Raw genomic sequence first — 14,076 nt, 5'->3', positions numbered from 1 at the left:
GGTGTGGGGATCTTGAGGCCGCGGCGATCTGCCCGCGGTAACCAGCCCGCGAACCAGAGCCCCATGCGCACTCCTTTCGCCCCGGCAGTCGCTGTTGCTCCCTGGGGTTGAGATCGCTGCTTCCTCGCCTCCCCGCCCTGTGACCGAGGCAAGAACCCAGCTGGTTGTGTGCTGTGGCCGGTCGCCACTGCTGTAAGTTTCCCCTACCGCCGCGTACCTGTTGCGGGCGCCGCGGGTTTCAAGGGCTGCCCGGCCTGCGAGAGTGTGCTCTCGCAAGGGGGGTGTGTGCGCCCCAGAGCGAGGAGCTCCGACTTAGGCGGCGGTGGCGAGATCTTCTCCCGGCGGAGACCGGGTGTCTGCCGCTGCCCTCCCGCAGCAAGCAGAGCCGGGCATTGCGGGAGGGGCCTCCTCCGGCGGCGCGCCGCCGGGGCGAGCTGCTGGAGCTGCTGGCGAGCGAAGAGCTGAGCCAGGGTACGATCCATCCCTTCTCCAGGCAAAGAGCGCTTGCAGGGGGCGCGGAATTGCTGGTCCACGTTGCATCCTTACCCGCACAGGGAGCATCGGGGCCACGCACAGACACCCCTCTTGAGAGCGTTAACCGCGGCCAGATATGTGTAGGAAATGAATGAAAACTGGTTTCTGAAAAATTTTTCTTCTCATGCAGATATTTGGCCTGTAGTGTTAACATGATTAGTTTCGAAGAATAGGAATTGGGGGGCAGGGCGGAGATGAACCATTGAACTTGATCGGTGTGTATTTTGGTGTCGCCCTCACAGGCATGGCCAGCTTGTTAAAGGGCATTACAAGTGTTATAGAGGACTGTATGACAAAATGATTTTCTGTTTACAGTCTCTTTATAATGTTCTTCCGTTGTTAGCAATAACGTAAATGCCAGAGAAAATCTGCCCGGTTTGTCCTTTGATTGCACTCAGATCAGGTTCAAAACTCCAAGACATGTGATGGGCCACTAAGTATTGCAGAGGCAGAGAGCCTGGTTAAGGAGCATTAAGTGAACTGAAGTTACTGTAACTAGAATCCCTTTTGATGTTCAGGATAATAGCAGCCCTTTTCTCCTTCTTCTTTGTACAGGCAGGTTAAGTATATGTATGCGTTTTTTTGGCCACTTACTTGGCATGCAAATATTATTTCTCTGGGGGCTTAAAAAATGCCAGAGGGATGATTCATTTTATGTTGAAGGTGTGTTTAATGACTGTATACATGGCTTTTGCTGTTTTCATGCTTGGATATTTTAAAGCAGAGAGCCCATCATTTCCCTTGTCTCTTCAAGTTTACCCTTTATTGTAATCAAATGTTGCTGAAGGATGGTTGGATTTTCACTGTGACACACTTCTGCATCTGGATGGCATCCCAGATGACAGGCTAGACTCTTCCTGCTGGCTTTAAGAACCTACCTGGGAAATACAGGAGCGTAAACACGGCATGCAGATCCTATATACCAAGGTCATCTAAACTGTTTTCTTAAGTGTGGACCTGGCTGTGAGTGTTCTCCACTGCTCAGGGAAATACCTTCTGGGCTGGGTAGGTGTGATTCCAGCTCAATGTGCAGGTACTTTGGTGCTTAAAGCATCTTGTGCCTTATTCTTCAGTCAGAGCAGCATTCACTCTTAGCTGGAAAAGAGGCAGCTTTTAAAAAATTTCCTGAAACAGTTTTGTTAGCTTCAGGTGTATAGCAGAGAGAGTTTATGTATGTTCTTTTCCCATATAGGTTATTACAGAATATTGAATATAGTTCCCTCTGCTTGTTGGTTATCTATTTTATATATAGTAGTGTATGTATTTTAATCCTAACCTCCTAATTTAGCTCCTCCCTGGCCACCACTATTTCCTTTGGTAACCACAAATTTGTTTGCTATGACTGTCTCTTTCTGTTTTGTAAATAAGTCCATTTTTATCTTTTTTTTTTTTTTTTAGATTCCACAGATAAACGATATGCGACATTTGTCTCTCTGTCTGACTTACTTCACTTACTGTGATAATCTCTAGGTCCATCCAAAGGAGGCAGCTTTTGTGGTTGCTTTGCAAGCATTGGCTTAAAAAAGAAAAGCATAGCTACTCATTTGGAACATTTGCAAGTTTCTATATAAGGCATAGGAGAGTATTTATACCCTCTTTTGAGGTTTAGGCTTGAAATCTTCCTCAAAGTACTTCAGATTGAATGTACTACTTCAAATGATGACTGTAGCAGTAGAACATCGGGGATGCGAATGCATGTTTTAACACGTTGGGAACCTGGTGCATCCACAGAGGGTCCTGCTGGTTGCTCTTCAGAGCACTGGGCACTGTAGAGGCTTGGCTGCTGTGGGGGCGATGCTTGCCTCCTCACCATTTGTCACAGCCCAAGTCACTGTAGAGACTGATGAGTGCTTTGTAAAGTCTTCTAACACCAGAGCCCTGGGGCTTTGTTTATTTTCTTCCACTAAGCATGTTTACTCATAATGAAGTTACATGCCCTAAATAAAAGAAAACAAGTTGCAATTCCTAATAGTATGATGCCTCTGTGTCAAAGGCAAGAGAGGCACCTGCCTCTGTTGTTTTTTGTGCCTGTCGTGCCTCTGCTGGTCAGGTTGAAGGAAACAAGGAGGCTCTGGATTTTAGCTGGGCTGTATGCACTGCCTGTTCTGTGTTTGGAATAGATACTGTAACCACACAGTTTAGCCTCCTGGGATAAATAGCTTAGGAATCCTTTGACAGTAGGTTCTTGAAGCCTTTATTCCTTTGAAATAACAGAAGGGTAGGTTAACGGGGACGGTGGGGGAGGAGTTCCCACTGTAGTGCACTGGGTTGAGGACCCAACTGCAGTGGTTCAGATTGCTGTGGAGGTGTGGGTTCAATCCTCGGCCTGCACAGGGGGTTAAAGATCCAGTATTGCTGCAGCTGTAGTATAGCTCTGTGTGTGTGTGTGTGTGTGTGCGCGCGCGCGCGCGCGTGAGCACGCGCTCATGTGTGTTGATTTAGATAAAGCGACATTTGCATTTTGAACTCCCTGTATGCAGGTCAGCGTTTGCAGGTACACAAGAATGATTCTGGTGATGCGCTGTTCAATCAGGAGAGAGGGGTGGATACATCCTTTGTTCTTGCACCTGGTTTTCTAAGAATTAGTTTAAAGCTGGGAGGATGAAAAACCCGAACTCCTGAGTTCATTACTTTTACAAAAATACTCTTCCTTTTATGTGCCCCGATCTTCATTTTGTAAGGTGTTCAGAGCAAGAAAGGTGGGTGGTGATTATGGCCAGGATCTCTTCTGTGTTTCCATGATAGTGTGCTGATCAATATATAGTTATGTTTATACTGGGGCTCTTTTAGGACTGTGGTGGTGGAGCTGTCTGGTTAGAAATGACTTGTAACACTAAATGGAAGTATGGTCACTTCAGCAGTGGGCCTGAGCAAGCCTGCGGATTTACTATTACATTTCCCATTTACTGTGTAGGCAGGGGATATATACTGGGTCTTACCAAAGGAATTCTTAGTGGGATTAATTAATAGATATTTGTCTGACACAAGGCTTTATGTTGCATAGGGCATTAAAGCCTGTGCCCATCCCAGCATTATGAGAGCTGGAGGCCTGGCATTTCAAGTGGCCAGCAGTGAATCAGCTGGACTAGGGCAGGGAGCTGTGAGAATGAGACCTCGCTCCTCTTAGCTTTTGCTACTTCTATTCTCAAAGACTTGAACATCCTCAAGGTTGGCAATCAGGTTTTCCAAGACAGACCTGCCCTTAAGCAGTTTTTTTTTTTTTTAACAATGTATAGTTTCAATAGCTCAACAGGTAGCTTGTCTGTGACTTGGTATAGGCCGGGCCATCCATTATACAGAACAGGAGGCAGCAGGGCCGACAGCCAAGTGTTCTGTTTTCTCTGTCCAAAATGACTCTTGCTTTGGTTTGGCTGTTCTGAGCACCAGACGTGTTATGTTCAGTGGTTTGGTTTTGTTTTTCAGGAGTGGAAGCAAAATGTCCGTCAGCGTGCACGAGAACCGCAAGTCCAGGGCCAGCAGCGGCTCCATTAACATCTACCTGTTCCACAAGTCCTCCTATGCTGACAGCGTCCTCACCCACCTGAACCTGTTACGCCAGCAGCGCCTCTTCACCGACGTCCTTCTCCATGCTGGAAACAGGACCTTCCCTTGTCACCGGGCTGTGCTGGCAGCGTGTAGCCGCTACTTTGAAGCCATGTTCAGTGGTGGCCTGAAAGAGAGCCAGGACAGCGAGGTCAACTTCGACAATTCCATCCACCCAGAGGTCTTGGAGCTGCTCCTCGACTATGCCTACTCCTCCCGGGTCATCATCAATGAAGAAAATGCAGAATCCCTCCTGGAAGCCGGCGACATGCTGGAGTTTCAAGACATCCGGGATGCATGCGCTGAGTTCCTGGAGAAGAACCTGCACCCCACCAACTGCCTGGGCATGCTGCTGCTGTCCGATGCGCACCAGTGCACCAAGCTGTACGAGCTCTCCTGGAGGATGTGTCTCAGCAACTTCCAGACCATCAGGAAGAATGAAGACTTCCTCCAGCTGCCCCAGGACATGGTAGTGCAGCTCTTGTCCAGTGAAGAGCTGGAGACCGAAGACGAAAGGCTCGTGTACGAGTCTGCGATTAACTGGATCAGCTATGATCTGAAGAAGCGCTACTGCTACCTCCCGGAGCTGTTGCAGACTGTGAGGCTGGCCCTCTTGCCAGCCATCTATCTCATGGAGAACGTGGCCATGGAGGAACTCATCACCAAACAGAGGAAGAGCAAGGAGATTGTAGAAGAGGCCATCAGGTGCAAACTGAAAATCCTGCAGAATGACGGCGTGGTGACCAGCCTCTGTGCCCGGCCCCGGAAGACTGGCCATGCCCTCTTCCTGTTGGGAGGACAGACGTTCATGTGTGACAAGCTGTATCTGGTCGACCAGAAGGCCAAAGAGATCATTCCCAAGGCTGACATCCCCAGCCCAAGAAAAGAGTTCAGTGCATGTGCAATTGGCTGCAAAGTGTACATTACTGGGGGGCGAGGATCTGAAAACGGTGTCTCAAAAGATGTCTGGGTTTATGATACCCTGCATGAGGAATGGTCCAAGGCGGCCCCCATGCTGGTGGCCAGGTTTGGCCATGGCTCTGCTGAACTGAAGCACTGCCTGTATGTGGTTGGGGGGCACACTGCTGCCACCGGCTGCCTCCCGGCCTCCCCCTCAGTCTCTCTAAAGCAAGTAGAACATTATGATCCCACAACAAACAAATGGACCATGGTGGCTCCCCTCCGAGAAGGGGTCAGCAATGCCGCGGTGGTGAGCGCCAAGCTCAAGCTGTTTGCTTTCGGAGGTACCAGCGTCAGTCACGACAAGCTCCCCAAGGTTCAGTGTTATGATCAGTGTGAAAACAGGTGGACCGTCCCGGCCACCTGTCCCCAGCCCTGGCGTTACACGGCGGCAGCTGTGCTGGGTAACCAGATTTTTATTATGGGGGGAGATACCGAGTTCTCTGCCTGCTCTGCTTATAAGTTCAACAGCGAGACTTACCAGTGGACCAAGGTGGGAGACGTGACCGCAAAGCGCATGAGCTGCCACGCTGTGGCCTCCGGAAACAAGCTCTATGTCGTCGGAGGGTACTTTGGCATTCAGCGGTGCAAAACTCTGGACTGCTACGATCCAACCTTGGACGTGTGGAATAGCATAACCACAGTCCCGTACTCGCTGATCCCTACGGCATTCGTCAGCACCTGGAAACATCTGCCCTCTTAAATGCAGCGCATCCTAAAAAGAGTGAGCATGAGGTAAGAGTCAGGTTAGCTTGTAAGTATCTGCAGAGCAGAGCTGGCCGTGTAAACTCATGCTTGGAGTGAGATGCACCCCATCCAGCCCATTCTGTAGAAATACTACAGAAACTATACAAATAAAAGCACATCCCAGAATTTCTTTTTTTTTTTTTTTTAAAGGGTCGCATCTGCAGCATATGGAGGTTCCCAGGCTAGGGGTCTCATTGGAGCCACAGCTGCTGGCCTACACCACAGCCACAGCCATGCCAGATCTGAGCCATGTCTGCAACCTACACTACAGCTCATGGCAGCACTGGTTCCTTAACCCACTGAGCAAGGCCAGAGATTGAACCCGCAACCTTATGGTTCCTAGTCAGATTTGTTTCCACTGCGCCACGACAGGAACTCCTCATCCCCGAACTTAAACACTTATGTTGACCATGGCTGCGTCCCCCAGAACATAAGCCAGTGGTCCTCAGCCTTTACTGAGCCTCAGAATCTCCCAAAGAGTGCTTCAAAACCTGCCCATCCCAGAGGCTAGGTTTCATTAGGTCTCAGTGAGACCCAGGCATTCGTATTTTTAGAGAGTTTTTCAGTGATTCTAATTACCGTCAGGTTGGAAACCCTGATCTGTGTTTAATGCCAGCTGATGTCTGCTGAGCCCTCCCAGAGTGCCTGCCACTGGCTTGTGTGTTTCTCATGTATCATTTCATTCAGTCCCCACAACAAACCCGTGGGATATTATTACCAGAGCCCTTTATAGATGAAAACACCTGATGTACACAGGGGTTAAGTACGTTGCCCAAGGTCATAGGGCTTAGCAGGCAGAAAAGTTGGTCAAGACATCAGCCTGGACCCTCTGGCTCCAGAACATAAGCCCTTGAGCCTTAAGCCGAACTCCCGCCTAACTTCACACTGGTAGGGCCCCAGGAGATAAGTGTCGATATTTCAATTTCATTTCCTCCAACCCTTTTTGGAGGGAAGTAGGGTTTGACCAATCGAATGGCTAAAATAATTCCTAGTGTATTTCCTTCAAAGTTATTTGTTAGCTTATTTTAAATGCTTTTCCTCCAAAAATAATAATAATAATAATAATAATAATAATAGCCCCCTTAGAGCATGTATGAACTTTCCAGAAATCTCAGTCTGGCCTTGTGGAAGGTTGCACCTGCATTGTATAAAGGGATCTAATGTGTGGACACACTGAGCCATCTAAACTGCCCGTACTGCGGCTTTTCAGAGTTAATCAGTCAGGCAGACCCTTTTGTCAGGACGAACAAAAGTTGTGCTTCTGTGTCATATATCTGAGTACATAATGGTTGTCTTGTGTACTTAAGAGTATATAATACTCTCGGCTGAAATAATTAATAGGCCTCCCCAGTTCAGGGTTCAGGAAGCTAATGGCTGCTGTGCTGCTGTGAAAGCCTTTTCAGGACGGGCCCTGGAATCACTTCAACCTATCTTAAGTGCAGCACAGAGCACACGGCATGGGTTGATTTGTTTTAGTTGCTCATGGGCTCATCACTAACAACAAGAGAATCAAATTTAAAAATCTGCCTTGGAAGATCTGCCGTGAAAACAAACTCATGACTGGGAAAGGTTCGGCTCTATGTTTCCTAGGATGTTACACACCTTTGAAGGGGACCACCTGCCAGCAAAGAGGGGTTTCAACTCATTTGTCCTTTCTTTCCTCATCTCTTACAGCTCATTTAGAAAACATCAGTGAAACTGGCCTCCCTTTCACATGGAGTCTGTTTCTTTCGTTTCTTCTGTTACTTCCTTCAGCCTGATACAGTTAGACCAGTTCTTAGTAATAGAGTATTTACCTGGACAGAGACTCCTTTAAAGGAGCAGGAGCTGTCAGAACCATCCTCTGGGGAGCAAACAGGGCTAACGGTGGCCCGCGCCAAACTGGTTTTTGCAGCCTTGCTGGCATCTCAGTAATCCTGAATAAACAAATGCTCTGAAAGGGGTTATTTCATTTGCAATATGAATGCATTACTCAACTCTCAAGCAGGTTTAAAGAACCTTCTAGGCAAAAGCATCAATTAACAGCACACTAAATTGGGTGTTAGTCCCCAACTGACTATATTTGTATAGGAGAGCCTTAAACATTGCCAGCGGTGGTGGTGGTACATCAAAGTGGCAGCTGGCTGGCATCCTTGGAGCCAGGTAAGGAAGTTGAGGCAGAAAGAGAGGGTCCTTGTGTGCATTCTGGTTGTGGCTTTAAGCTGTAGTATCTGGACCTCTCTGCCCTTCAGAGCTCTCTTTTGTCAAATGAGTGAGTTGAATTGTGCTTTTCTTAAGATCTATCCCAGTTCAGACTTGGGTGAATCAATCAATTGGGGGGGGGGGTGAACATACCTTGTCTGTGCATGGCACATAGGAAATCATCAATACTTGTATTAGTTTTCTTTCCTCTCTTCAGTTTAGCCCTTAGCTGGCAGTGGAATTAGCTTTGTGTGTCGTGGGAAAATGAGGTTTCTTTGACTATTATCAAAGAAGCTGCTTGTTATCTTTATACTTCGTTTCTGGTACCTCCTTTCTCAGCCCAGAGTGAGTATGTTGGCAAACACTTGAATTCACCCTCTCCCGGGTATTTGAACCTAATCAGACACATCCGGTCCCTGGGAAGTGGAGCAAATAAAGTGTTAGGTTATATTCGAAACAACATCCCCTCCGCCCTCGGTGCTGTTAGCCCGGGAGTCAAACACAGAACAAGGAAATTTGACAGGGCCAGGTTCGTCTTTTTAAAGGGTGGCGTGGGCCTGATCAAAGACACTTTTCCGTGGTTTCTGGACAGGGAGAATGTTGGTTTAAATTTCTAAAGTTTACTACACTCAAGATAGTGTTAAAACACTTAACACTGGATGGAGTGATTGAAAAGAGGCGTATAGGTATCAGTTCTAAGCAACAAAAGCTTCCCAGACATGGCTTTGCCCTCCAAACGTAGGTGCTAACTGAATTAATACAGTGTTAACAAAAAGTTTCCCTGGGTCTTAAAGCTCAGCCACCAAGGAAAGAGTAACTGTCTCCTGCTGCTCTGTCAGCTGGTGGGAGGGAAAAAAAAGGAAATGACTTTTGCCAATGCTCCATTTTCATGATGCTCTGTGTCCCTGACCTGACAGCATCTGGATTTTGATTTGCTCTGTTTCCTCTCTTTTTAGAGGTGTTTTTGTTGGAGGCGGGGGTTGTTTTTTGTTTTTGCTGTTGGAGTAGGCAACATGTTGAAATTCCATATTATTGCAAGATAACATTCTTTTGGCCTAATGTGGATGTATAGGTTACAAGGAAGTGGGGGTGGGGGGTGACACCGCAGTCTTAGGAATGCCTTGAGAGCTTGAATCACTGCTACAAAACTGCCAAAAGAAACAACTCATGAAATGAATCCAACTTCGGAACACACTTGAGCAAGAAGAATTCAATGCAAGTGATGAGTGTGGCGCCTCCTGATTTTCCTTTGTCTGTATTTCGACTGACAGCACTGGGGCTGCAGGTTCCTATGCTAGGGCTGGCAATGTGCTCCAAGAACAGAGAGGGTGAGCGTTTGAAAGAAAAGCCCTCTGCAAAAATCCCCCCCCCCCCGTACAATTAGACTTAACCCAATGGGAAGGGTGGATAAGTGTGAGGAAATGCCGGCTCCCATGAGACATGAAGACTTGGCACCTTGAATTTAGATTCACATTTGACGTGGGTAGATTCTGTAGATAATTACACTGCCTACCACAGCCTGTATCTCCCAAGCATGGACTGATGAACTTCGAAAATAAACTCCAGCCCTGGGCTGATGAGATGAGGCCTGCCATGCTGTCATGTGAAAGGAAGCGAGACTGATTTCTGCCATAATGAATAGCAGGGCTGCATTTAAATAAAGAGGATTAATATGTCTGCCTTCTATATGGTGAATAAATTTAATTTGGAATCCTTTATGGTAAATGGGCTAAGGGGGTGGGGGTTGGCCCAGGAATCTCTTGTGATCCTCTGGTGATCACTTTAACTGTGGAGAGGAATACTGAATGTTGGAAGCAGAATATGGCAACTCCTAAGAGTATCTAGATGTATAGCTTGAATTTGAACATGGATATGTTTAGGAAAGAAGTGCAGCTCTTTCCTTGGATGCCATTATTTTTGTTGGTCTATCTGCATGTCTGAATGCACACGTGGGAGCATTCAAGGCCAGAACTTTAAATATCTGCACATACCCACTGAGTGTGTACTGAAGACCTTGAGAAACAGTAGTGACCAACTCTGTCCTGCATTTGAATTTTTTTTTTTTTCAGATTTTTGAGACTACTACCAAAATATGTTTCCTTTTCTTCCCTTTTAGCTGACTCCATCCCTGCATGATCAAGATGAGATTTCTACTTTGGAGAGACCAAACTGAATGAAGAGAAAGAAAAGGAAAAAAAGAAACGAAGTTGCTACCAGACCAGAATCCAATCCATTGCACCTTGTAAATGCTTCTAACTGGACATGAAGGAAGGGGGCGGGGGAGGGGGCGGGGTTTCAGCGCCAGTCGCACAGGGTTTAAATATGAATGAACGAACCTGTGATCTCGTCCTTGTCTTGTAATTGTGGATTAATGTCAGCGTTCATCAGCCCCTCAATGGGAGAGACAAGCCGGCCCTTTTCCTGGGTTGTTCCATATTCAGCATGTGATTTCCTTGGGCTCCACCATGTATGTGTAAAATTTGAAATGGTTGTCACTTCTCTCTGAGGAGCCAGCTTGAAGCCTCCACACCAGCTGCTGTTGGAGATGGAAAGCTCAACTGTGGGGCCAGGAGGGAAGCTGGCTGGGCTGGCTGGGGCCTGACGAACTCTGGGCTCTCCCGTAATCTCTGAGGGGCTGTGCTCCCCAGAAACGTCTCTGGACAATGGGGACATTGTTGATAGCTGTTTGGTAGATGTTCTTTTCTATTTATAAGTGACTTTGAACTTTCTCTTGGCTGGTAAGAACTTTGTTCTAGATTTAGCTATTTATTGTTTGAGGCCTGCATGCCGAAACAGTGCTTACAGTTGCCCTCATGTGTATGGAATGGGAACTGGTTGTATGTTTTGCACAATTTCGTGACTGTTGTGATGTGCTTTGCTGCACAAAAGTGAAAACGGGGGGTTAGAATTAGGAGCATAACTGGAGGGGGGGTTGGGGGGGGATTTTGTAAATGTCAAGACAGGGAAGGATTACAAGACGGAAACTTTAGTTACATCCTAGACGTGCAGAAGCATGAAGGTCATTTTTTCTTAGACTCACCAACTTTTCCTGGGGTTTTGTGGGCTCTGGTCATGCCCATGGCTCTAGGGGCAAAAGGGAAGGCTCTTTTTGCCCTCCTCCTCCTTGTCTGATTCGCTCCTGAAATTTGGAAAGGACCAAATCACTCTGCAGTTTTTTTCCTTTGTGTCGTATCCTGAAATCTTGGAAAATTCTATAGAATGGTTCTGTATATAGGGCACAGGTAGAGGCATTGTCCCAAAGTTTATTTATTTATCTATTTATTACCTTATGCAAATGCTTTGCTATAACCACAGTTAACAGGGAAAAAAGACAAAAACCCACACAACTCTCACAGACAGAAATTAATTCACTGACGGGATTTGCTTGACCTGACTTCCTTGTTCTCGCTCTCTGCTGTATGATACAACAAGTGCTAAAAGTTCTCCAAGGCAATATGCACATTGGTACAAAGGATATTTTAGTGCTCCCTCTTAGGGAAGTCCCTGAAAAACTCTTTGGTGCACAAAAGGGACGCCTGTGGCCCCCAAACACCAAAGAACTTTAAGCAGTGGCCCCAACTGAGAGGCTTTCTGGGGGAGTCATGAATCAGTTGTGAATACATTCTTTGCTCGTTCCAAGTGCTTGTTGACTAAACACGTGCCGTGATAGGTGTTAGTGGTAGACTCACAGAGATGCTTCCTCAGGTGTCCGGGAAGCCCAGCATTTGCAACTCGCACGGCTTTTCGTTGCTGTTTCTCAAGTCACTGTGTTTTAGAAACTAGGGTTTAAGACAAATAAATAATCTTACATCTTGGTGTGTTTGCATTGTCTAATGACATACATCCTTCAGATCTCTCTCCACCTGAATAATTTAGACTGATTGTACGTGTCCATCCGTGCCATGGATAGGTGGGCTATAGTTGGACCAAAATAAATGAGACTTTGGAATCAAAGGATCTCAATACTTTCTGGCAGTCAGTCCCTCGCTCCTGGATGTGTTCTGAGCAATGCAAATGTCTGTACCCTGGTGGCATAGTCGGTGTCCTTAATATTGTAGTATTTACAGCCCTGTATGGTTTATGATGCAAATCTGCCAAGATGTGGGTGTCACTGTGTGGCTTCTGAAAGCGGGGTGAATTTTCTGCAGCTGGTTCAAAGTTGTGGTGTGTCCTTGAATCCTCTCTTAATTGCTGTGTGTGAGCCAGAGGGAGCTGTGATCAGGGTGGGCCCCCAGCCTGCAGGGAACTTTCTGGACTCTCTGCTCTTTGAATTGATGGAGGCATTTGGGCTCGCTACTTGACCATTCTCACCCTGTGAAACGTCCCGCGCTTTGAAGCAAATACAATTCACAGCACAGTGCACACAAAAACCTTGGCATAAGACAGAGAAGGTTCTTCTTATTCTGCGGACTGGTTGCTGTGGAAACAGATAACAAAGGGCAGCCTTCCACTTCTGGTATAATTGTGTAGCCCCCTTTTCTCTGGGCTTGACACCTGTCTGAATAAGAATGATTAGAGCTGAATAATATCCTTCTCTTGGTTATTGAATATGTGGTTCACGTACAAAACTCTGTGTAAGTTGAAGAAGTGTTCGTGTTCATATGTACTTGTTTGCTACATTTTTGAGGTTTTGTAAAACTGTATTTTTTTTTTCACAATGTGAAACTGAAGGTCAAATAAATTATTAGAGATTTTCTCTTCATCGTGTATATGGGTCTTTATTTGAATATAGTTTTAAGCATTGAAAACTTGTGCTTTTGTGGTTGTAATCCAAAGTTGGGTCATTTTAAATTTTCCTGAATGTCCTCTATTTCACCTTTTAGTCATGTACGTTTATGAAAGCAATTTCCTACATTAAATAATTGAAAATTTTGGCCTTTTAGAGTACTTAAGCAAAGCAAAATTTCTCTGGGTTATTGATAGCTTAGAATATAAGAACTAAGGTGGGCTACAATGTTAAGATAGCATACTTAAGAGTTCCCTTGTAGTGCAGTGGGTTAAGGATCTGGTGTTGTCACTGCTGTGGCACAGGTTCAATCCCTAGCCCAGGAATTTCCACATGCTGTGGGCGTGGCCAAGAAACTTTTTAAAGATAACATAATATGTAGTTAGTTTTTGCCCTCTGCATGTGGGTTATATTTTGACAGGAAAGTTGAGAGAGAAGGGGCTGGAATTCAGCCTTCGTTTCATCTCATGTCGCCTTAGAAGTCATTTAAAGTAAGTAGAAATAAGTGTGTATTATTTCTCTGAAATGGCAAAGAAAACTAAGATCAACCCCTCTGGTACACTTAGGTTCTTCCAAGTTGAAAGCCGCCATCCCAGCTGGCCCATCTTAAAGCTGGAGGAAGCTTCTCATTCCCACCTCGTGATGGCTTGGTGTCACAGTAAAATATTCATTATCATTTAGGTTGGACCCCTTGTTATTTTAATGTGCCTAATATTTCTTGGATAGAAAATAAACACAACCTAATTAGACCTCTAGGAGAACTCGCAAGTAGGCAGAACGCAATTACCGCCCTCGGACTCTGACCAAGATGTTAGAGCAGATGCCTCAGGTTTTACAGAAGAATCACTCAGTTCCGTGCTGGGTGAGCCTGGTCTAGAGCCAAGCTTGTAGAACAAGCGACTCTGACAAGAGTCCTCAGATGTCTCAATGCGCAGTGCTGATGACACAGGGAAACCTCGTTGGTGACACCAACTATGACACCATATGACCAGGAAGAGGGGAGAGTTGGCAGTTAGGAGTGGACACATGACACCTGGATGTGGAGGGAAAGCCTGGATGGCAGCCCTTGGAAGGGTTGAGAATAATTCCTGTAGAGATGATTGGGAACTGACTTTGATTCTCTGCAGTTTTGTCTTTCTGTCTTGTCTTTTCTTTCTTTCTCATGGTTACTAGTCGGATTCATTTCTGCTGAGCCATGGGAACTCCCTGGAGTTCTTTTTCTTAATCATCTCATTTGGGACATGTAAACAGATTAAAGAAGATCCTTTAAATTCCTAATTTTCATTCATTTGGAAATTTCTTTTCATTCAGACCTCATATTGCCCTGAAGGGTGGCTGTATTATTTCGGACTGCCTTCTGCTATATGTATTAGGAATCTGGTCGT

General features: G+C 46.1%; 1 protein-coding gene across 1 annotated transcript; it reads left to right on the top strand.

Moving 5' to 3' along the window:
- Positions 1 to 60: 60 nt before the first annotated feature.
- On the top strand, positions 61 to 12,667 carry ENC1 (ectodermal-neural cortex 1). Its single transcript, XM_047778097.1, has 3 exons — positions 61 to 192; positions 3,958 to 5,772; positions 10,082 to 12,667. Exon 2 carries the CDS (start codon positions 3,971 to 3,973, stop codon positions 5,738 to 5,740), a length of 1,770 nt encoding a protein of 589 aa, XP_047634053.1. The 5' UTR covers positions 61 to 192; positions 3,958 to 3,970; the 3' UTR covers positions 5,741 to 5,772; positions 10,082 to 12,667.
- The last annotated feature ends 1,409 nt before the right edge of the window (positions 12,668 to 14,076 follow it).

Source organism: Phacochoerus africanus, chromosome 4 (genome assembly GCF_016906955.1).
Source record: "Phacochoerus africanus isolate WHEZ1 chromosome 4, ROS_Pafr_v1, whole genome shotgun sequence".
Lineage (NCBI taxonomy): Eukaryota > Metazoa > Chordata > Mammalia > Artiodactyla > Suidae > Phacochoerus > Phacochoerus africanus.
This window is presented reverse-complemented; position numbering and strand designations above follow the sequence as displayed.